This window comes from Rhinatrema bivittatum, chromosome 11 (genome assembly GCF_901001135.1).
Source record: "Rhinatrema bivittatum chromosome 11, aRhiBiv1.1, whole genome shotgun sequence".
Classification (NCBI taxonomy): domain Eukaryota; kingdom Metazoa; phylum Chordata; class Amphibia; order Gymnophiona; family Rhinatrematidae; genus Rhinatrema; species Rhinatrema bivittatum.
The window spans coordinates 33,840,838-33,865,734 of NC_042625.1; the positions used below are offsets into that span (position 1 = coordinate 33,840,838).

General features: G+C 44.3%; 1 protein-coding gene across 1 annotated transcript in view; it reads left to right on the top strand.

The window, feature by feature from the left end:
- Positions 1–24,897, top strand: part of LOC115100809 (small G protein signaling modulator 1-like) — a 324,051-nt gene that overhangs the window by 148,791 nt on the left and 150,363 nt on the right. Inside the window, 3 exon segments of the mRNA XM_029619713.1 lie at positions 10,556–10,718; positions 13,879–14,031; positions 23,044–23,111. Coding sequence (XP_029475573.1) covers positions 10,556–10,718; positions 13,879–14,031; positions 23,044–23,111 — 384 coding nt within the window.

Consider the following 24,897-nt stretch of genomic DNA (forward strand, 5'->3'; position numbering starts at 1 on the left):
ATAGCTCACTCTAACGGCAGGGGGGGGAATGAAGAAAAGATGATTTATATTCAGACAATAACCAACAAGGACTGAATTACATAGTCTGGATAAGCAAATAAGCATGGGTGTAGCTTGCTTGTTACGGTGGTTACTACCCCGAATCAATTAAGCATGATACTTCACTTGGAATACATATCCAGCACAGCTCACTGCTTCAACGGCAGGGGAAATGAAGTAAAGTGGAATTATACTCAGACAACCAACAAGGACTGAATTGCACAGGCTGGGTAAACAAATAAGCATGGGGGTAGCTTGCTTATTGCGGCAGTTACTACCTCTAACCAATTAAGCTAGATACTTCACTTAGATGCAGCTCCAGCACTACTCTCTACAGCAATGGCGAGGGTGGAAGTGAAATAGAACCAAAAAGTTACTAAGGGCCAAGAGTAACAGATAAGTATGAGAAAAAAACAAAGTGTGAAAGCTTGCTGGGCAGACTGGCTGGGCCGTTTGGCCGCCTTCTGCCTTCATTTCTATGTTTCTATGGTTAGGCTTTAGTGGTTAGACTCCATAAAGTGAAGCAAAGTAGCCTACTAGGTACTGGCCAGCCTTTGAATTCCTGGGAAAATGTTGCCTGTTTGAACACCCCCTTTTTTAATTCCTGAGGGCCAGTCCTGTACCTCAGAAGCTCATGGTGACTGGTTGTGGTATCCAATTCAGGACAGTTTGCTTTACTTGCAGACATCTGAGCCCTCTGTTGGCTCAGGAGACAGGGCACCAGTTCCTCATTCAAGCAAGGTCATGGTTCAAGATTTACTCAAGGCGGATTTCTTCTGCTTCTCATCTGAGACTCCTGCAGTATTAATTTTCCTGGGCAAGCTCTGTCTGTTTTCACTGTTCTTTCCTGTAATACATTCCCAGAATAATTAAACTTCCACAGGGTCTGTGATTGTGATAAGTTGGGATGTCAGGTAAACACTTCCATCTTTTGCCACAGTGTTGTTAGCACATCCATGGACCCCTGCAGTTCCACCATATTACTGTAATCAATTTGGCTGGCTGAAACCCCAATAGATCCTGACCCATTCTCCCTCTTCTCTGTGTTGTCATGAACAGTTCAATGTCTGTCTAACCTCACAGGCACAGTTTCTAACAAGCACTCTGTAGTACAAACACTGCTGGTTTCTACCTGCAAGCAGTCATTTTTAAAAATCTCTGCAACCTGAGTGTTAAGTTGAGGCCTTGAGGAGGGGTGAGGGGGTTCAGTGGGCTGACTTTGTGGGAGGGGGGTTGAGAAGACTCCACCGGCCTGCTCTCTCATTTTGTTTGTTTCTTGCCCACAGTTACACAGTTGTTTATCTTTCTGTCATGTAACACTGGTAAACAAAGGTTTTGTTTTCTTCAGGCTTTTTGGTGTTCCAAATAGATGTTTTGATGCTGATCACAGATAATACTTCGAAATTTGTACATCACGTTAGGCTTTTGAGAAACGGCCAATTTTGTGTTACAATAATTGTGAAATTTTAAAACATATTCTTGCATACATATATTTTCTTGCTGGACAGTAATTTTATGATTTTTAAAATTCATGTCGTATTTTTGACGAACATAAGCAACATAACGTAACAGAGACTAACTTTTTTAAAAATACACCAAGAAACTGTCTGATCATGCCAGAACTTGCTCGGGCAAGCCCACGCTCGGCTGCAAAATTCCAACTTGTTTCCATGACGATGTAGCCTTATATAAGCAGCAGCAATGAGTAGTTTCCTATGCAACATCCGTGTGAATGAGCGAATTGTATCGCTAAAACTGAGTTTAAAGCTTTTGGATTTAATTTCATATACTTTATGAAATGTCGCGCCAATGTCGTAATAGCCGTGACACTTTTTGTTACATCTGTGGTGAGTTTACTCTGAAAGCACAGAAAAGGAGTATGACTGCACTCATTAAGAAGGCATACGAGTTATACTTCGAGTGCAAAATTGGTGACCAGGACAGAGCATGGGCTCCTCATATATGTTGCGCATCTTGCGCCAGTAGTCTGCAAGCTTGGCTGAAAGGTGTGCGACCATCCATGCCGTTTGCCATAAGAACATAAGAAATTGCCATGCTGGGTCAGACCAAGGGTCCATCAAGCCCAACATCCTGTTCCAATAGAGGCCAAACCAGGCCACAAGAACCTGGCAATTGCCCAAACACTAAGAAGATCCCAATGATATGGAGGGAACAGAAAGATCATATAACTGACTGTTACTTCTGCATGACGAATGTGTCAGGATACTCATCAAAGAACAGGAAGTTTGAGTTACCCTAACCTTGCAACGGCAATGAGCCCAGTGCCGCATGATGACAGTCTTCCTTTTCCAAAACCGCCAGAGGTGTGAACACTTGATGACTAGGATGAGGAGGTAGGCACTGATGGCGAGCCGTTGCAGATGGAAACTGCGGCTGATCCTGACTTTGTGCCATCAACATCCAGCGATCCTCATTTAATATCTCAGTCAGAGCTGAATGATCTGGTCAGAGATTTGGCTTTATCGAAGAGTCAGGTGGAGCTGCTTGAGTCAAGGCTGCAAGGATGGAATCTTTTGTCATCTGATATGAAAATTTCAGTATTTTGCAGCCGTCATGAAGATTTGACAAAATATTTCAACCAAGTAGACAGTCTGACTTTTTGCTGTGATATCAATGGATTGTTTTGTGCTCTCGGATGTGACCACAACCCAACAGAATGGCGACTGTTTATTGATTCATCAATCTTAAGTTTGAAGGCTGTTTTGCTGCACAACAGCAATATCTACCCATCAATACCTGTCGGACATGCTGTTCATATGAAAGAAATGTATGAGAACATGCAGCTACTGCTGAACCACATTGAGTACTCGAGGTAGAACTGGAATTTGTGTGGTGATCTCAAGGTAGTTGCAATTCTAATGGGTCTGCAGCTTGGTTACACCAAGTATTGTTGCTTCCTTTTGGGCCAATACAGTAAAATTTGCGGGAGAGCAGGCGCTCCGAGGCGAGTGCCCGCTCTCCCAACGAGCGCCCAGGTGCACGATCAAGTATGCAAATGAGGGTCCGCAGTAAAAGGAGGCGCTAGGGACACTAGCGCATCCCTACCACCTCCTGTTTGACAGCTGACGCTCAATTTTACTGGCATCGGTTCTCAAACCGCTGACAGCCACAGGTTTGGAAAATGAACGCCGGCATAATTGAGCGTCCGTCTTCTGACCCGCGGGCCGCCAGCCGATTTTAATTTATTTTTTTTTAATTTTTGATTTTTTTTGCATTTTGGGGCCTCCGACAATATCACTATGATATTAAGTCAGAGGGTGTACAGAAAAGCAGTTTTTTCTGCTTTTCTGTATACTTTCCCGGTGCCGGCAGGCGTTAATTTCTGAAAGTAAAATGTGCGGCTTGGCTGCACATTTTACTTTCTTTATCGTACGGGAATAACTAATAGGGCCATCAACATGCATTTGCATGTTGTGGGCGCTATTAGTTTTGGGGGGGGTTGGCCACACATTTTCGACGCGCTATTACCCCTTACTATATAAGGGGTAAAAATAGCACGTCGAAAACGCATGGCCAAACGTGGGCTAACAGTGGAGCGCACTGTACTGTATTGGCCTGTTTGTGAGTGGGACAGTCGAGCAAGAGATTTGCATTATGTCAGAAAAGTCTGGCCTCTCCGCAAGAAATTGGTTCCAGGGCAGAAGAATGTTGCTCACGACCCATTGGTGGATCCAAGTAAGATATTTCTTCCACCTTTGCACATCAAACTTGGGCTGATGAAAAACTTGTTAAGGCAATGAACAAGAAAATTAAAGCCTTTGATTATTTGCGGCAAATGTTTCCATGCATAAGTGACACCAAGATAAAAGAAGGTGTTTTCGTTGGCCCACAAATCCGAGCTGTGATGAAGGACAGCCACTTTGATGGTCTTCTGCAAGGTACAGAACGTGTTGCGTGGACAGCCTTCAAGAATGTAGTTTGTAACTTTCTAGGCAACTATAAGGCAGAAGACTATGTCAAACAGGTTGAAAATCTGCTTCAGCCATACAAATTGATGAAGTGCAACATGTCATTGAAGATACATTTTCTTCATTCCCACTTGGACTTCTTACCAGACAACTTTGGCGCTGTGAGTGACGAACATGGTGAAAGGTTTCATCAACACATTGTCAAAATGGAGAAACGGTATCAAGGCAAGTTGAACCCCTCTATGCTGGGTGACTATTGTTGGACTCTCATCCGTGAAGCATCGGACAGTAATTACAAACGAAAATCTGCAGCAAAACATTTTTAGTTTTGTTTTCTGGTGCCAACATTGCCATTATAGCTTATGCCGCTAAAGACATGTAACAATGCTAAGGGGCGGATTTTAAAAGCCCTGCTCGCGTAAATCCGCCCGGATTTACGCGAGCAGGGCCTTGCGTGCCGGTGCGCCTATGTTCCATAGGCCTACCGGCGCGCGCAGAGCCCCGGGACTCGCGTAAGTCCCGGGGTTTTTCGAGGGGGGCGTGTCGGGGGCATGGCCGCGCCCTCCGTAACCGCCCCCAGGTTGCGTCTCGGCGCGCTAGCGGCCCGCTGGCACGCGGGGATTTACTTCTCCCTCCGGGAGGCGTAAATCCCCCGACAAAGGTAGGGGGGGGGTCTAGATAGGGCCGGGGGGGAGTGGGTTAGATAGAGGAAGGGAGGGAATGGCGGCAGGCTGCGCGGCTCGGCGCGCACCGGCTACACGACATCGGCAGCCTTGCGCGCGCCGATCCTGGATTTTAGCTGATACGCGCATATCTACTAAAATCAAGCGTTCTTTTGTTGGCGCCTGGTGCGCCAACAAAAGTACGCGAAGGCGCACTTTCTTAAAATCTACCCCTAAATGTATATCGCACTTTTCTGCAAACGGTACGTGATACAGACATAATAAATGCATATTTGTGTTTAGCTTGTTAAAATCCACTTGTTTCACTGAAGGTTGTGGAGGAAACGAAATGTTCCCAGAAATTTCTTTACCAATGTAACTGGTGGGGAAGCCAAAGGTGTTTTGGGGGAGGGAGGGGGCTGGGGGGATAAGTTGCTAAGTTATTGTACACAATTTCTATCCAGTGCCCTCATCCTTACTTTGTATTTGCCAGTCGTGTTCTATTTGTGAAACTCAATAAAGAAATGTAAACATAAAAAATCTCTGCAACTTAAACGCTGCCGGCTTTCTCCAGGAAGCGGCCTTTCAGTCTCTGCAGACTGAACAGTAGATGCAGCTGACTCTTATACCTGTTTGTGAGTCTCTCTATGGGCTCTTTTTTCCTCTGAACCTCCACTTTTCTTCAGCCAGCCCCTCCTCCAGCTCTGCTTGTTCCACTCCCTCCTCCTCTTCTACCACAGTCCCACACACCTTGGGGGTGTGGAAGGAGTCCCTTGGACGCCACCCCAGGGGCTTTTCCCTGTGGCTTTTCCCCCATCGGCATCTCTTTTCCTAAGTAACTGTTAAGCCTCTGCCTTTCTTCCTGCAGATGGTCAGCCATTGCTAGCGGGTGTTTCTCTGGCTCAGCTCCTTTTTCTAGGGTCTGGAGATCTCTCCTGATACCCAGTGAGCTCCTGTTGTAATATCCCACAGTCCCCATCAGGTCTGGCTTTCTTATTACTGCTTTGCAACCAGGATACATTCTTGGTCTCACAACTCTGCTAAATTAAAAAAAAAAAAAAAAAAAAAAGAGAGATCTAGATGATTAGAAACGTCTTCTGGATCAGGAGGCTACAATTCAGGGGCCACCTTATGCCTGAAGGTGACAGTAGTTACTGTATAAAGGGCGAGGCAAATCCGGGAGATAAGCGCGTGACTGGGACACGTGCACTTGCCGCTGTGCAGATGTAGGAATAACACACGTGTGTAGGTTGTTTTCTTCATTGCAGTGTTGATTTTAGCTTAAACCTGTGTACATACACACACACACACACACTCACACTGTGGTACTCTTTCAAGCTGTGTAACCTCTTGATGATCTGCAATGTCCAGTTGAACAAAGAAGGGCTTTTGAGAGGTAAGTCCCCAGTTTCCATCAGAGCCAAAGTGTTTTGAGTCCATGCATTTGTTCAGTAAATTTTGCCTTCTGGCATTAAATGAACCGCAGAACCATTTTCTTTGTCGAGATACAATCTCAAATAGATAAGGGGGCACTGATGCTGAATTGGATAGATTGCATCTTTGCCTTTCTTGAATATTCAAGTTTGATTTCTTTAAGTTGCATTTCAAATTGACTTTGCAGTTTTCCGTTTGTCACATTATTCCCTTGTGTTACCCAGGCGGCACCCTTAATATTAAGGTAATTAACTAAAATGAACATTTGAGCCCCTGGACTTAGAAGTGTGATTTCATCTACATGTCCCAACATGGTGATCTCCTCTGAATTTAACTTGGTTCATGGTGTCCTGTCTAGTTGCTTATTACACAATAGATAGTATTTAATACTTTTTCTGTCTCTGCTTATGGTAGTTGATGATAAATTGAGCCTTTAAATGGAGTGGTTCAATGATTTATGCTTAGTTTCGGTCCTGTTCTGCAGCATTTATATGGTTATGGCACCATAGGAGTCTCATCCTTTCAATATGACTCTGTTTTATTGTCCTAAAGTTACCGTTCTTAGGTGGTTGAGGTAACTCGGCCTCATGCCTCAAATATCCACATGCCCACATAGTAAGTCTTAATCAAAGTTGGCAGATAAAGCATTAAAGACTGCAGCTTGCATAATTACTTCTTGTGGTTGCAGCAAAGAATCTAATCAGCTTCATGAGCTAGAAGTTTTGTATCTTCAATTTTCTGTTTTTTATTTTTTTTAAGACTGTAAACCATCTTGAAAAATCTTGGCTGCAAAGATGATATAAAAGTTTGAAATTAAATTAAAAGTACAGGGAAACAGGTGAATGCTCCATCCACACACTGTCTAGAATAAAAATTTGAAATTTAAATAAGACATGAAACCTTACAGGTGAATCTTAAAAGACCTGCGCGTGCAAAAACTGGGGGATACACGCATGACTGGGCCGTGTGCGCGCCAAACACGTTTTTAAAATGGCCTGGCCACGCGCATATATCCTGATACGCGCAGAAGTGCTGGGCTTGGTAAAAGGGACAGGCCTAGAGCGGGGCAGGGGGACCGACCCAGACAGCAGCCATAAGCCCTGTACCGGGAAGCACATGCCGGCAGCCGGCTGGCACGCACAACTTCCTTCAGCTGCTGAAGCGAAATATAAAAACAAAAAAAAAATGTGATTCATTAGCGTGGATTGTGGGGTCAGGGAGGAGAGGGGAAAAGGGAGAGAGGCTAGGTAGGGAGGTAGGAAAGTTCCTTCCCAGTCCGCTCCTTAATTGGAGCAGACTGGGAGTGAACTGGGAAAGGCCTACTCGCATTGTCGCGCGTATCTTTTAAAATCGACACCCCCCCCCCCCCACCTGGATGCGTGAGATGCCACCTGCCAGCACATGCGCGTGCTGATATTAATATCGGCTGCGAATGTGCGAGTGGGAATCGTATTTTATAACATGCGTGCGGCGACACGTGGGTGTTATAAAATCGCTGCGTCCATGCGCGTGTGCCGGGAACCGCGCACACATGGGCGTACGTGTGCTTGTTTGAGCATCTACCTCTATGAGCATAACTTTGAAATAACAGCACGCGGTGGCATATACACGCACATATGGCTGCATGTAGATCTATGCTAGTATTTTATAATCCATGTGTTTTATCATCCGAATTGTCGAAGCCCGGCACTCGCAAATTCCGGGAGATGTGCACATGGCCGGGCCCTGCTCACGCTGAGCGCATTTTCGAAAGGGCCTGGCTACGTGTGCATCTCCCAATATGCGCAGAGGTGCCAGGACGTTGAAACAGGGCAGGCCAGGGGCTGGCTGGGACAGCGGCCATATTCCTTGTCCCGGGGAAGTGTGCGCCGGCAGCCAGCTGGCATGAGCAACTTACTTCTTACTTGCAGGTAAGTTATAAAATGTAAAAAAAAAATAGGGTGGGTAGGTAGGTAGGGGTTAGGAGTCGGGGAGGGGAGGAGAGGGGAAAAGGTAGGAAGGTTAGGTAGGGGTATAGGGAAGTTCCCTCCCTGCCCACTGCTTAATTAGAGTGGTCTGGGAGGGAACTGGGGAAGGTCTACCAGCGTTGCCGCACGTCGCTTTTTAAAATCCCACCCCTCGCGTGCACAAGTCCCGACCTGCCCGCACATGCGCGTACAGATTTTAAAATCAGGCGTGCATGTGAGCACGGGAACTGTATTTTATAAAATGCGCTCACAGACGTGCATGTTAGAAAATAGCCGTGTCCATGTGTGCATGCCGGGAACTGTGCGCACATGGACATGCGCGGACGTTTGAAAATCGACCCCCCCCCCCCCCCCTATATGTGCATATATTATAAAATACAAGTATGTTTATCCCAGCACATATGTGCTTATGTAGACTTACACGCGAATTCAAGCAGTGCATTGAAACGGCGTATATCAATGGATTGAACAAACATACTTCACCCACATATTTTCAAATATATGTGCATATATTTTACATATGAAAATAGTCGTATTTGTGTAAGTTGGATTTAAATGCATACATTGATGTATTTGAAAAAGATACGCATGTGAGTGAAATTAACCAGTTTTACCAATTAGTCCACCAGTTTGCCCAGGCCTTCTCTAGGTCATTGAGACCCTTCTGGTTCTTCACTCTGGCATCCCTTCCCATCTAATCAGTACTACATAACAAACAGGTTTAATGTTGCTTATGCCAGGTCATTAGCAGGTATAAAAATACATGAGTAAGTTGGAAAATGTATGCGTTTAAGTGTCTTTTAAAATAGCAACTTAGCATGTAACTGTTGCCCCCTCTCACCCCTTTTAATGCATGTATATTTCTGCACAAAAATTAAAATATATGTATATTTTCAATTATTTATAAAATATGGAATACATGAGTAGAGGCTACTTGTATATGCTAACTTTTACAAACCCATGGAAAATGTTTGTTTCATTTGCATCATTAATACCCTTCAGATATTTAAAAGTTGGTATCATATCTACCCTGTCTCTCCTGCCCTCCAGGGTATAGATATTTAGGTCCTTCAATCTTTTGATGCAGACTCCTTGCCATTTTAGGAGAATCATAAAAACTGTTATTGCAAATAATGTTTAACGTATGAGTTTTTTTATTTGGCCTTTTTAAACTGCTGTCATTGGTCTTAGATCTGTTATGTACTGTTTTATGATTTTATTGCTGCTGTTGGCTTTTGATTCTATTTGTATGATGTTTATTTTTAATGGTATGGATTCTATTATGTTTTCTGTTCATCGTGCGGAGCATTCTGTATTAGGATCTGATTTCTTAGCTTATTTGCGATGCCCTCTCTCAGACAGCATCAGAGTTATGCAAAGATGTACATAAGCTTTCAAGATTACACAGGTCCCTTCTTCAGATGTCACATTCCACATCTGGACAAGGGACCTATGGCCGGGATTTTCCATTCTCGCAGAGAATGGTGAATCCCGGCAGTAACGGGGGGGCGGGCCTGCGAAAGCCGGCAGCGATCGCACCACCGCGGTGTTATTGCTGCCGGCTTTCGCACCCAATTGCACCACCGTGAAAGGTGGTGCAATTGGGCACGCTACTGGCGGCGATAACGTCTCTTACCTTATCGCCGCCAGCGATGATAGCGCCGTGTCCGCCTCCTCGCCGCCCCGACTCCGCCCCCGGCAAGCTATCGCACGCAAAAAGGGACTTTTCGTGTGCAATAGCCTTAGAAAATAACCCCCTATGTGATCTTGAAAGCTCATGTGCAGCATTTTTGGATAAATTCTTGCCTTGGTGCTATAAAGGATATCACAACATGCAGGGAACCTTGTTTTGTTTCTAGGACCTATATTTCTATTTTAATTCTCTTATTAGTACCCAGAAAATAATTTTATATTTTTCTGCTTTGCCTGCTTACAAGGGTGACACCTTCATCGGGAGACTGTCTCCTTACTAACCCTCAGGTCAATATAGTAAAGTGCGGCCGCGGCTACCCTGCTCCTAACCCGCTTTCGACCCACTTTTCGGCCGCGTTTGCCCTTCCTGCGATACACAATCCCCTTTAACCTACTCTTACCGTGTCCTTAAATCACCAGGTAACCCCTTCCGCCCGCGGCATGTATATTAGATGTAAACGATTGAATTAGCTATTCCCTCCCATACAGTAACGCGCGCCCCGACTATCGCTTTTTTACCCTGCCGTTTTGCCGCGCGTTTAACCTGCTAACTAACCTGCACTAACGCAGCTCTCCCTACCGCTCCTTACTGTATCGGCCCGCCTGTTTTTAATCTTGCTAGACTTCAGTGGCATCACCCTGTTAAATATCAGAATTAGTTCCCCTCCCTGCAACCCCCCACACACCCTGTACTGAATGCCAGTGACCGCTTGTCAGGCTGAGAGCTAGCAATCTTTTGGAATAAAGAGCAAACAAACGTGCTTTAACTTTATGGTTAGTTGGAAAAGCTGACTGAACGTAGCAGGGACAGATTTCTGTTGTCTTCTTACAGCTGCAGTAGAGGCATGCGTCTTGCACGGATTGAGGCGAAGGGCTGCAGGATTCCTACGCAGCAATAAAATAGCAGCTCTCTTCATGAAGGTGGGAAAAAGCTTTCCTCTGGCAGAAGAGCTCTGTAAGAAGGTTCAAGACATAGAACAACTGCTGGAGACCAAGTAAGACCAAGTGGCGCTTTGTTCACCTTGACTTTCAAAATCTCTCACAGGGAGAATGGTGTTTGGGTTTTTCAGTGGTAACAAAATAAGAAACAGCAACCAAAAGCATCAACTGCTTACCACCAACAGGCAAACAGGCCTTGGTTCTGGCTTTGATTTTGAAATTACTTGAGTTTGCAATAACATTTCATCAAACCTTTCTCACCAGTGTTTTGGCATATGTAAAGCCAGCGACTTTCTAATCTTGTTGCAGAGAGCAATATATTGCAAGCAATATTCAAACCTTATTTTTTCATGGGTAAACGCATGTTTATCACCATAGAAAGGCTCTCTGAAAATGCCCCCTCTCTCCCCCCCCCCCCCCCCCCGGGTGCTTATATTTTGACCCACATAAAAATGGTGGAGGAGTTAGGGGAGGGGGAATGAATGTGCACCCAGCAATCTCATTTTCAAATCTTCACATATACTTTCCAGCATGTACTTTGCACCTACACCTTGCAGGCACAAGTAGCATGGGTCCAGAAACACCCCGCATTGTGCATTTTCAATGAGAAACTGTTTGTAGGACCTGAAGCTTTCAACAATGCCCTCCACCTGTATATTAAGCTCTTCGACAATAAGTTGCTAATGAATGGTCAAAATGTCTTATTAATGTATTATGTTTTTAAAATAAAAACAGGAATTCATTTTTATCTCAGTCTATGTTGAAATCCTCTGCTCTGTGTAAGGCAGGAGCCAAGAAAGCAAATAGAATGCTAGGGATTATTAGGAAAGGAAAGGAGAATAAAACAGAGAATATCCTAATGCCTCTGTAACGCTCCACGGTGCGACCTCATCTTGAGTACTGTGTTCAGTTCTGGTAACCACATCTCAAGAAAGATATAGCAGAATTAGAAAAAGTACAGAGAAGAGCGACCAAGATGATAAAGGGGATGGAACAATTCTCCTATGAAAAAAGGCTAAAGAGCTTAGGATTCTTCAGCTTGGAGAAGAGATGGCTGAGGGGAGATGTGATAGAGGTCTATAAAATAAGTGGAGTAAAATGAGTTAAAAGCAAAACAGTTGTTTACTCTTTGAAAAAATACATTTAAGACAAATAGGAGAAAATATTTTTTAGTCAATGTATAATTAAACTCTGGAATTTATTGCCGGAGGATGTGGTAAAAGCTGTTAGTGTAGCTGGGTTTTTTAAATGTTTAGACGCTTTCCTGGAAGAAAATTCCATAAACCATTATTAAGGTGGACTTGGGGAAATCCACTGCTTATCCCTGGAATAAGCAGATTGTAATCTATTGACCTTTTGGGATCCTGCCAGTACTTGTGACCTGGATTGGCCAATGTTAGAAACAAGATACTGGGCTTGATGGACCTTTGGTCTGACCTAGAATGGCAAATCTTCTTTATTTTTCCTCTAATCTTTCATTGTGGTCTCAGCAGTGTGCACCCCTCTTTCTGAATTGTTTGCAAAATCTGTATTGTATCCGTTCTGTGGAGACTAGGAGGGTCTGGGTTCACTCTTCAGGTCAGAACTCATTCTGCTTAATCTGTAGCACCCACAGTGTTGATTCCCTTCTTTCCTAATGTTTGGGTCTCAGTTGCTCCACCTTTCCATCTTAAACCTCTGGTATTTTTGAACAAGTATTTTATAGCACAATTTCTACCCCAGGGATGTTCTTGGCACGTGCATTAGTCGTTTATTCACATAAATGGCTGTTCTGAAATTGACCTGTGCTCAGTGCATGTAAACGTAAGCTTGTAACTCAGTTTCGTGCATGCATGAGCTGGAGCGGGGCATCCCTGGGGGCGGAGTTAGGGATAGTATTGCATTTAAGTTTGCGTGCGTGATTTATGCTTTTGATGGAGCGGCTGTAACTTTGTGCAGCTGAATTTGTGCGTGTATCACGGCCCTTGCGCACCAGTTTTCGAAGTAAACTTGTTGGCATAACTTCCCTTAGAAAACTTGGGTAAAATCTGCATGGAAAAGGTGCTGACAGACTTCACCCCACTGCACGCAGTTATGAAACTGCACCAGGGAGGGTAACTTTTGTAGCATTGCAGGTTTTTGTGGTTGCTCACGCACACGAGTTCCACCGATTTTTCCAAATTATGGGGTAGATTTTAAAAGCCCTACGCGCGTAAGGCCTATTTTCAAAAGGCCCGGCAGCGCACATAAAGCCCCGGGACATACGCGCGTATGTCCCGGGGCTTTTCTGAATGGACGGGGGCGGTCCGGGAGCGTGGCTGGGCTTCACTCAGAAATGTCTGTACTTCTAAATTAACATCAAAATAAAGTCCAAAAAATTAAATGACTAGCAATAATAATAACCCCAAAAAGTCAATCCAAATGCACATATACAATTTAACCATCTTAAAGGGTGAACACCTATCCTGAGATATCTTGCATGAAACATGTAATATTTAAGGACCTTAATCACAAGAATGGAAGAGAAATAATCTATTCAAAGGTTTTAATCATTGGTATTATTAATTAGTTTCTTTAAAAAAAAAAAAAAAAAAAAAGTTTGTCTTGGTTTCAAATAGGTCCGATGCTTAAAACCTTTGAATAGAAGATTTCTCTTCCATTCTTGTGATGAAGGTCCTTAAATATTAAGGAAATATTTCATGCAAGATCACCTTTTAAGACTGTGAAATTGTATGTGCATTTGGACTGACTTTTGGAAACGTGCTGCTGAACTGCCATACATTTGGAATTGAGTTTGGAAGTCCTGGGGGAAGTCCTCAGGGCTGGAAATATAATTAGCAAACTTAGGTGCCATCGAAATTGTTTAGGAGCCAGGGAAATGTGTTTTCTTTCTCTTTTCTTGCCCTTTTTGTTGTAGCTATTTTGTTTGGATTTTTTTAATTTTGCAGTTTTTTTAGTTTAGCTTTTCTATATTTTTTTTGCTTGTCTGAATTTTAGGAGCTAGATGCCAAATTTTAGGCACTCTAGTGACCAGGCTCCTAGGATTTTTCCAGCCTGCTAATTAAGATTTGATGGATGGTGAGGAATTCGGGTTTCTTCTCCACACTTTGGGACTATTTTCAATATTGAATGAATCATTAAACAACAAAACATTTGCTTGTAACAGGTTTGTCATTATTATGGAGAAGATTTAATGTGGTATGACTCGTGTGATACTGTTTTTCATTTTATTTTTAGACGAAATCAGATGCAAGGCATTCAGGAGAGTGTGCGCAGGCTGCCGAAGCTGCCAAACCTGTCTCCACAGGCAATCAAACACTTATGGATCCGCACCGCCTTAATTGAAAAAGTTTTGGATAAAATTGTGCATTACCTAGTAGAAAACAGCAGGTGAGTGGAAATGAGAGCCCTTGGGAAATTTCCTTTTGTTGCTCACGCACCATACTGATTACCATAAAAGCATGCTGCCTTCTTCCATGTTAATGTTGCTCTCTTGGTTACTGATCATGTTGACTAAGACTCTCCCTCACCATCAGGCGAATACAGTACAGTGCGCTCTGGCGGAGCGCACTGTTAACCCGCGATTGGACGCTCGTTTTTGACGTGCTAGCGTTACCCCTTACTCAGTAAGGGGTCGAAAACGCACGTCCAACCCCACCGAACCTAATAGCGCCCTCAACATGCAAATGCATGTTGAGGGCCCTATTAGGTATTCCCGCGCGATTCAGAAAGGAAAATGTGCAGCCAAGCCGCACATTTTACTTTCAGAAATTAGCGCCTACCCAAAGGTAGGCGCTAATTTCTCTGGGCACCGGGAAAGTGCACAGAAAAGCAGTAAAAACTGCTTATCTCAGGACAAGCAGGATGCTAGTCCTCACATATGGGTGACGTCAGTAACGGAGCCCTAGTGCGGGAAAACTTCTGTCAAAGTTTCTAGAAACTTTTGACTGGCAGCCTGAGGCTACTGGGCATGCCCAGCATGCCATGATATTCTCTGCCACAGGGGTCTTACTTCAGTCTTCGTTTTTCCGCGCAGCTGGACAGCAGCACGGATATCGGAGCCCTCTGAGTTACCTCAGTAATACTATACTTCTCCATTAGGGGTCTCAAATAAAACTTTTTCTCATCACCGGCTGGTGAATTACTTCGATTTTTCAAAAAAAAAAAAATAAAATTTTTTTTTCAATTCCTGTCATCGACGGCCGTCGAAGAAAAGATGTCCTCAGGGTTCAAAAAATGCCCAAAGTGCAACCGCACAATGTCGATTACTGATCCGCACGAAGAGTGCGTTCGCTGTCTCGGAGACAAGCATGACATTTCATCGTGTGAGAAATGTCAAGAAATGACGCCAAAAGGCCGTAAGCTCCGCCAGGAGAAGATCCAGCAGCTATTCAGCTTACAACTGACTCCTTCTCCGGCAACTTCTTCGAAATCTTCGCCATCTGGAGTATCGAAAAAGGTACTGTTAAAAAGACGCCGAAATGACGGTTCCGGAGATAAATCCTCCCCTACCCCGTCAACATCGTCGATACGCTCGGCAGTAGACGTCCGGCCTAAGCACAAGCATCGCCACAAACACGCCCCGACCTCACCGTCGGCACCTGACCGAGGAGAACCGTTCCCAAACGGCCTAAAACTACTATACCCTCGGTGCCTGAAGGGCCTACTCTGGCGTCACTTCCAGCGGAAGCATCGACACTTCCATCGATGGCACCGCCTTCGTCGATGCCGCAGGATATCGCAGCCTACATAAAAGAGGCAGTTTTACAAGCTATTAAGGATCAACTACCAGCACCTCAGCCGATGCCGGTGACATCTCCCTTAATATCGACTTCACCGATGCCGGTACAATCAGTGCCGAAGTCTCTTCCATCGATGCTGCCAGCGATTCCGGGACTTCTCCCGATGCCGGGCGCGGACCCGATGCCGGGTACCGACCCGATGCCGGGAACTCTCCCGATGCCGGGCACCGTCCCGATGCCAACGATTCCCTCAACAATGGAGGTTTATTCAACATCACAAACTGGATCAATTCCACTCACTGCCGTGTCTACATCAAACATACCACTGCAAGGCTCCATCCGGATTCCGGACTCGTTCCTTCCTCCAGTGCGAATGACGACATTCACCTCGATGCCCTCATTTTCAACCAGTACGCCATCGATGCTTCCTGCTCACTTTCGTCAAGCATCGCCGTATACACCCTCCATAGTTGCAGCATAGTCATCGAGAGACAAGACATCGATTCCAACGATGACAAAGGCTAAATCCACGATGCCTTTTTCCTCTATAGAGGAACCATCATCTGAAGCAAGATTATATTCGATACTTCAAAAGAAATATTTATTTATTTATTTAGAATTTTTATATACCGAATTTCCTGTTAGGAAACAAATCAATCCGGTTTACAGGTAACAGCAAAAATGCCTCGGGACGGGAAACAGTGCCCTTGGCTTTACAAGAAACATATTAAACAAGGCTTTACATATTAAACAAGGCTTTACAAGAAACATATTAAACAAGGCTTTACATGTAACATAATGAAACAGTACCTATTCGAAGAATCAACAAAAGGCTTTGCATGTAACATAATGAAACAGTGACTATTCGAAGAATCAACAAAAGGTAGCTTCTCTGGGATAACTACTGGGTTGACTACTTAAATGATGTCACAATACAATAAACATGTATAGAAGATTAAAAAGTGGAGGCAGATTGTGTAATGTAGTCTTTTGGGTGGTGAAGTCCGGAAACACATAATAATAATATAATAACATTGTATAATATACAAGTGATCCAGTTATCATAGGGTGACCTAAGTCATAGCGTAACATAGAGCATAAACAATGGTGAGATGAAGTGACATAAGGTATGAAGTAACATAAGGCATAAACATTAATGTCTTAGGATGATATAAGTCATAGAGTAAAATGAGGCCGTCATAACTTAATATAAGGGGGGGTAAGTGGATAAGGGTCGAAGATTGGAGGTGGAGGAGAGAAGACAGCGAGGGATTAGTTCCTTATGTGTCTGTGAAAGCTTGACTAAAGAGCCAGGTTTTTAGCTTTTTTTTGAAAACAGGATGGCTTGGTTCTAGTCTTAAGTCTGGGGGGAGAGTGTTCCAATGGTGAGGTCCAGCAGTAGATAGAGCTCGTTTCCTTTGTGAAGTTTTTGCGGTTGGGGCATACAGTGTACCCTTGTATGCGCTTCTGATGGGTCGAGAGGAGGTATGAGGTCGAAGTTGCATCTTTAAATTGATGGGCGAGATGATGTGAATTGATTTATGACTGATGGTTAGTATTTTGAAAAGGATCCTGTATTTGATGGGAAGCCAGTGTAGGTTACGGAGTATGGGTGTTATGTGTTCCCTTTTGTTAGAGTTAGTGAGAATTCTGGCGGCGGCATTCTGGACCATCTGTAGGGGTTTGATAGAGTTGAGAGGAAGACCGAGTAAGAGAGAGTTGCAATAATCAATCTTTGTAAGAACAATTGCTTGAAGTACAAGGCGGAAGTCGTTGAGGTGAAGGAGGGGTTTAAGTTTTTTTAGGACTTGCAATTTGTAAAAGCAGTCCTTAGTCGTGGTGTTTATAAATTTTTTAAAGTTTAGTTTATTGTCCAGCCAGGCTCCTAAATTCCTGACGACAGGTGAGAAGTTGATATTAGGACATGTGGTCAGGGAGAGATTAGCTGGGTTTGAAGGAGATTCATGGGTGATAATGAGCATTTCTGTTTTGTTAGCGTTCAGAACAAGGTTGAGACTAGAGAGTAATTGTTTGATGGGTTGAATGCATTCCTTCCAGATAGTGATGGTTTTTTGTAAGGACTCTGTGATTGGGATGAGGATCTGTATGTCGTCCGCATAGAGGAAATATGTGAGATTCAGGTTTGAGAGAAGTTGACAAAGAGGGAGGAGGTAGATGTTGAACAGAGTGGGTGATAGAGAAGAGCCTTGAGGGACTCCCTGGTCTGACAGTACCGGGTGGGATTCTGTGTTATTTATCCTTACTTTGTAAAACCTGTTGCTCAGGAAAGATTTAAACCAGCTTAGTGCAGACCCTTTGATGCCTATATTTTCTAATTATTTTCTAATTATTTTCTAATATCAAGATCTTCTCGATTCTCTACCTTCAAACCCGGTGGAAGAGGAGGATTCTTCACAAGAACCCATTCCAGGACCTTCTGGTGTACCTCCTCCACATCCACCTAAAAAACCAAGTCCTCATACTCCAGAATATGACTCCTGGAGTGACTCACGTTCTGACACATCAGAAACCTTTATGTCTGAACCGTCTCCTCCTCAACCAAGAAAGCAATCTCCACCAGAAGACCTTACTTTCTCCTCTTTTCTCCAGGAGATGGCCGACTCTATCCCATTCAAATTACAATCTGACCAGGATCTCCGTCACCAAACTCTTGAGGTACTACAATTTGTAGATCCCCCCCAAGCAAGTCATGGCAATACCTGTCCATGATATTTTACTTCAACTTCAACAGAGAATGTGGGAACATCCCTGTTCAGTTCTTCCCATCAATAAAAGAATGGACTCCACCTGTTTAGTCCAACCTGCACCGGGATTCCAGAAATCCCAGCTACCGCATTCTTCTGTGGTCGTACAATCAGCACAGAAAAAAGCAAAAAGATCCAGAGTGCACTCCTCTAATCCTCCAGGGAAAGATAACAGGTTCCTGGACACATTGGGAAGAAAAGTTTTTCAAGGTGCAATCCTCAATTCTAAGATTGCAGCCTACCAATTGTACATTACGCAGTACCAAAGGAACCTCTGGAAGCAGATGGAGGAATTCATACCATCTTTGCCCCAAGAATTCAGAGAACCAGCACAACATCTCATCCAAAAAGCCTTTGAAGCTGGAAAACATGAAGTAAGGGCTGCCTACGACTCTTTTGAGACTGCCTCAAGAGTAGCAGCTTCTGGCATAAGTGCTCGTAGATGGGCCTGGTTAAAAGCATCAGACCTCAGGGCGGAGGTCCAAGAAAAATTAGTAGACCTTCCCTGTACGGGGGATAACTTGTTTGGCACTAAGGTTCAGGAAGCAGTCTCGCAACTTAAAGAGCATACGGAGACCTTAAGGCAGTTATCTTCCATACCTCATGATACTGCTACCCACGCTGTACGTCGTACCCAGCGAAGGGATATACGCAGGCCCTACTACCGGCCTAAAAGATACTATCCACCCGCTACAAGGCCTCGCCAACCAAGATCCCAGAACAGGCCACAACCTCGCCAACAAAGAGCAACCAGACCTGCACCTCCTGCTCAAACAGGTCCCACAGCTGGTTTTTGAAAACATCTCCAGAGAACCCAGCCAATCTCTAAATCCTCACCCCCACTTACCGGTGGGAGGCAGATTATCCCAATTCTACAGCACATGGAACACCATAACAACAGATCTATGGGTTCTTTCCATCATACTCCACGGCTACAAGCTCGACTTTCTAACAATACCTACAGAGCTTCAAGCACCTCTGATTCCTCCCAGCAGAAATCACATTCCTCAACTTCAAATAGAATTATCCACCCTTCTGAAATCCAGGGCCATAGAACCAGTGCCCCAATCTCAGCAGGGCAGAGGATTCTACTCCCGATATTTCCTCATTCCAAAGAAATCAGGAGGCTTACGGCCCATCCTAGACCTCTGAAATCTAAACAAATTTCTAAAGAAGGAAAAGTTCAGAATGGTATCCCTAGGTACCATGCTTCCACTCCTTCAAAAGGAAGATTGGCTTTGTTCTCTGGATCTTCAAGACGCTTATGCTCACATTCCAATATTCCCTCCTCATCGCAAATATCTGCGCTTCATGGTGGGTCATCAACATTTTCAATACAGAGTTCTGCCATTCGGACTTGCCCCTGCTCCCAGAGTGTTCACAAAATGTCTGGCAGTGGTAGCAGCACACTTGCACAAACAAGGTGTGCATGTCTTCCCATATCTAGACGATTGGCTCATCAGAAGTCAGTCTCAACAGGGAGCAATCAATTCTCTCAATCAAACCATTGCTCTACTTCACGCCATGGGATTTCTCATAAATTATCAAAAGTCTCACCTCATACCGTCTCACTTGCTCCAATTCATAGGGGCAGAGTTGAACACCATCCTTTCAAAAGCGTTTCTACCCAAAGATCGAGCAGAAACATTAGCCATCCTAGCACGCTCGAAGCTCTCAAGCACGCACACAACAGCTCATCGTATTCTAATCCTATTAGGACACATGGCCTCAACAGTTCATGTCACTCCCATGGCAAGGCTAGCCATGAGAGTAAACCAATGGACATTACGGTCACAATGGATCCATTCAACCACTACATTCAACCACTACATTCTCCAATTCAGGTAACCCACCAACTGCGCTCTTCGCTCCATTGGTGGATCAACACGGACAACTTGCGCAAGGGCTTACCCTTCCAACAACCAGTTCCGCAAGTTACTTTAACTACAGATGCATCCACCTTGGGTTGGGGAGCTCACATAGACAATCTCCAAACTCAAGGAACGTGGACAAAACTCGAAGCAACATATCAAATCAATTTTCTGGAACTTCGAGCTATACGTTATGCACTGCATGCGTTCAAGGACTGTCTTTCACACAAGACTATTCTGATTCAAACAGACAATACAGTAGCCATGTGGTACATCAACAAACAGGGAGGTACGGGCTCGTATCTCCTGTGTCAGGAAGCTGCACAAATTTGGGGCTGGGCCCTGAATCACTCAATGTTCCTACGAGCCACTTATCTGGCAGGCATACACAACGTAGTGGCGGATCGGCTCAGTCGTCAATTCCAACCACACGAATGGTCCCTGGATCCTGCAGTAGCGTCCAGGATATTCCAACGTTGGGGACAACCAACAATAGACCTTTTTGCGTCACATCTCAATCACAAAGTGGACAAGTTCTGTTCTCTCCACATACAAAAGAACCAACCAGCCAAGGACGCCTTTGCTCTACCTTGGAACTCAGGCCTACTATACGCGTATCCTCCAATACCGCTCATAACCAAAACTCTTGTGAAACTACAACAGGACAAAGGTTCCATGATACTCATAGCCCCGTATTGGCCTCGACAAGTATGGTTCCCCACACTGTTGGATCTCTCAGTCAGGGATCCAATTCGACTGGGCATAGCTCCCACTCTCATCACTCAGGATCAGGGTCGGTTGCGACATCCCAACCTTCAGTCCCTATCCCTGACAGCATGGATGTTGAAAGCTTGATCTTACAGCCACTCAATCTTTCATCCCATATATCTCAAGTGCTTATAGCTTCACGTAAACCTTCCACAAGAAAGAATTACGCTTCCAAATGGAAAAGATTCACCTACTGGTGCAAGCAAAACAACATTGATCCTTTCACTTGCACCATTACTTCACTACTAGACTACTTGTACCATCTTTCAGACTCTGGTCTTCAAACATCATCCGTAAGAGTTCACTTAAGTGCAATCTCAGCTTACCATAATAAGGTAGGAGATGCACCAATTTCCACACAACCTCTCGTCAGCCGATTTATGAGAGGTTTAACTCAACTCAAACCACCAATTCGACCTCCAGTCGTGGAATGGGACTTGAATCTGGTGTTAACAAGACTTATGTGTTCTCCTTTCGAACCCATAGCCTCCTGTGACATAAAATTTCTCACATGGAAGACTATTTTCCTCATAGCCATTACATCGGCTAGAAGAGTTAGTGAATTACAAGCTCTGGTCACGTACGCGCCCTACACAAGGTTTTTCCTTGACAAAGTAGTCCTCCGTACACATCCAAAATTCCTTCCCAAGGTGGTCACGGAATTCCACTTGAACCAATCCATAGTTTTACCCACATTTTTTCCAAGACCTCACTCTCACCAAGGAGAAGCGGCCTTGCATACTTTGGACTGTAAACGTACTCTATCTTTTTATTTAAACCGAACTGCAGTTCACAGAAAATCCAATCAGCTCTTTGTATCTTATGATCCAAACAAACCAGGTAAAGCAGTGGGTAAACATACTCTATCCAATTGGCTAGCAGATTGTATACAGTTTTGCTATGAATCAGCAGGCCTTCCCCTCCAAGGGCGAGTAAAGGCACATTCAGTAAGAGCAATGTCAACCTCAGTAGCACACTATCGTTCAGTGCCAATCCTTGACATCTGTAAAGCAGCAACATGGACTTCGCTTCACACCTTTGCAGCTCATTACTGTTTGGACAAAGAAGGATGACAAGATTCAGCCTATGGGCAATCTGTCTTAAAGAACTTGTTTCCAGTTTAATCCCAACTCCTTCTACAACCAACCTGCTGTGATCTTCGGCTGCATCATTTCCTCAACAAAGCATCACTGCTACCTGCATGGACAGTGACTCAGCCTCTAGCTTGCTAATCACCCATATGTGAGGACTAGCATCCTGCTTGTCCTGGGATAAAGCAAAATTGCTTACCTTGTAATAGGTGTTATCCCAGGACAGCAGGATGTAGTCCTCACGGAACCCACCCGCCACCCCGTGGAGTTGGGCCTTCCTATTTTTTACTCTTATTTTTGCTCCTGCTTATTGCTACATACAAGACTGAAGTGAGACCCCTGTGGCAGAGAATATCATGGCATGCTGGGCATGCCCAGTAGCCTCAGGCTGCCAGTCAAAAGTTTCTAGAAACTTTGACAGAAGTTTTCCCGCACTAGGGCTCCGTTACTGACGTCACCCATATGTGAGGACTACATCCTGCTGTCCTGGGATAACACCTATTACAAGGTAAGCAATTTTGCTTTTTCTGTGCACCCTCCAATTTAATATCATTGCGATATTAAGTCAGAGGTCTCGAAAGTTACAAAAAGTTTAAAAAAAAAAATTTGAAGTTGGCCCGCGGCTTGAAAACTGGACGCTCAGTTTTGCCAGCGTCCGGTTTCCGAACCCGTGGCTATCAGCGGGTTTGAGAACAGACGCTGGCAAAATTGAGTTTCGGCTGTCAAAACCCGCTGACAGCTGCCGCTTCTGTCCAAAAAGAGGCGCTAGGGACGTGCTAGTGTCCCTGGCGCCTCTTTTTACCTATTTTTACCGCCAACCCTAATTTGAATACTGAATCACGTGCACAGGAGAGCGGGCTCTCCCGCGGACTTTACTGTATCGGCTCGCATGTATGGTGTTTTTGCTCTGGTGATCAATGGATGAGAATGGCACTGCAGATCTGAGTTTCTCGCTCCTTGGACATCTGACGTAGAGATCTATCTATATATCCGTTCTTTAGGATCTAGAACTGTCAGATATTAATAGTTGTTGTGCAAAACTAATTGCAGCTGACATTTTGCTAATTTTTCCAGCAGAAGGGCACGCTACCATAAATGAATTCTATGTCTCTGATGTCTTTTCCAAAACCATACATATCTCTGTACTGAGCTTTTCTTCTTCTAGCAAATACTATGAGAAAGAAGCCCTTTTGATGGACCCTGTAGATGGACCAATACTTGCTTCATTATTAGGTAAATTACTATTTTAACCTGGTAGCTATATATATATAAATGCAGGCATTCCCTGCTTTATAGTCTCTTAAATAACCCTATGTTAGGGATGGGAAACAGTTTTCTTTAATGTCTAGGGTATTTTGAAAATTTCGTTTAGGGTTTTGTGAAGCACTTGTTTCAAAAATTTGTATAAAAGATACAGTATTTTCCCCTCAAGGAATATTATGCAAAAAGCAACACAATCTGTTGTATTAAAATAAATAGGCTGCAGTGTAGACAGAAGACTAAGCAGTCTGCCCCTTCCGTCCTATCATTCCTCATCCCAGATTTCCTTGGAGACCCTGGCATGGTTTAGTTGAAACCTGGACTCCGGTTTTACCACATGGTGTCAAGTGCCGTCTGAGACAGGAATCAGCGAGGCTCGCCGTGCCCACATGCTTGGCATTCCCTAACTGAAGGAAGTTCTGAGACAGCGAGGCGTTGCAGGCATTTGTCCGTAGAAAGGAACGGGTGTGAATGAATATTAGGCTGATGAACATGTTGAAAGAAGTCAGTGCAAAGCCAGTTCTCAACATCACGAGTGAGCTATCCTGTCTCATGGTGCTGAGGGATTGAAGTAACTTCAACTAGTCATTGAATAAGGGTGTAGGGGCGCAGATAATTGGGAAAATGAAGTATGGATAAATAAAACTCTTGTCAGTTAAAGGTTTCCTTGATTTGGCTAGAGTTACAGGAGAATATGAAACGCAACTAAGCTTCAGAAAGCTTTTTGGTTCTTTTACCAAGATTCAGCCTTCCAAGTTGTGCTAGGTTCCAAGCTTTGGCAAGATCAGTTCTCCCATCCCTACTGTATATCTTGCAATTAATCCTTGGTAACAAGTGACACAACTTGTTGATATATTTTTTTTTAATTGAAAATTTAAATGTTATAAAATGTAGGTTTTCTTTCTAGCATGCTGGCATTTTTGGTAAGAAAATAGTTCACAGTAATTTTTAGGGATCTGCATTCGTTTGCGACGAAATAGGAAATATCTCCTATATTTTCTATTACATCGCGGTTCCGGGGGGGGGGGGTCCCCGAAACAATAGGAAAACCCACAAAATTTCATGTGGTTTTCTTATCATTTTCGGGGGGGGGGGGGGAGAATGGGCACATTAAAATAAACAACCCAAACCCTTCAGATTTAATTAATTAGAATCCCCCACCCTCCCGAGACCCCCCCAAAACTTGCCTAAAGTCCCTGGTGGTCCAGCGGGGGTCCCAGGAGTGATCTCCTGCTCTCAGGTCGTCAGTGGCCCTTTGCCCTTACCATGTGACAGGGGCTATCGGTGCCATTGGCCGGCCCCTGTCACATGGTAGGAGCAATGGATGGCCACTGGCACCATTTTGTTTACTGGCAGCTGACGGCCCGAGAGAGCGGGAGATCACTCCCGGAACCCCCACTGGACCAGCAGGGACTTCAGGCAAGTTTTGGGGGGGTCTTGGGAGGGTGGGGAATTCTAATTAATTAAATCTGAAGGGTTGGAATGGTTTTGTTTTGTTTTTAGGATCGGGACAGCCGAAAAGAAAATCTGCCGAACCGCAGGAAACGAAATTTTCTGCGGCTGGCTAATAACGAAGGCCAAACATCTCTAGTAATTTTACAGATCATAATAAAGAGCCTCATTCTGCACAGGCAGGACTATGTTAATCACTCCCACTGCATGACCATCAAATGAACGGGAAAAAGGACCCAGCTGAATTTTGTCTGAGTAAATAAGGGGCTAAATGTTTTTCTTTGACTAATCCAGAATTCAGTCGACA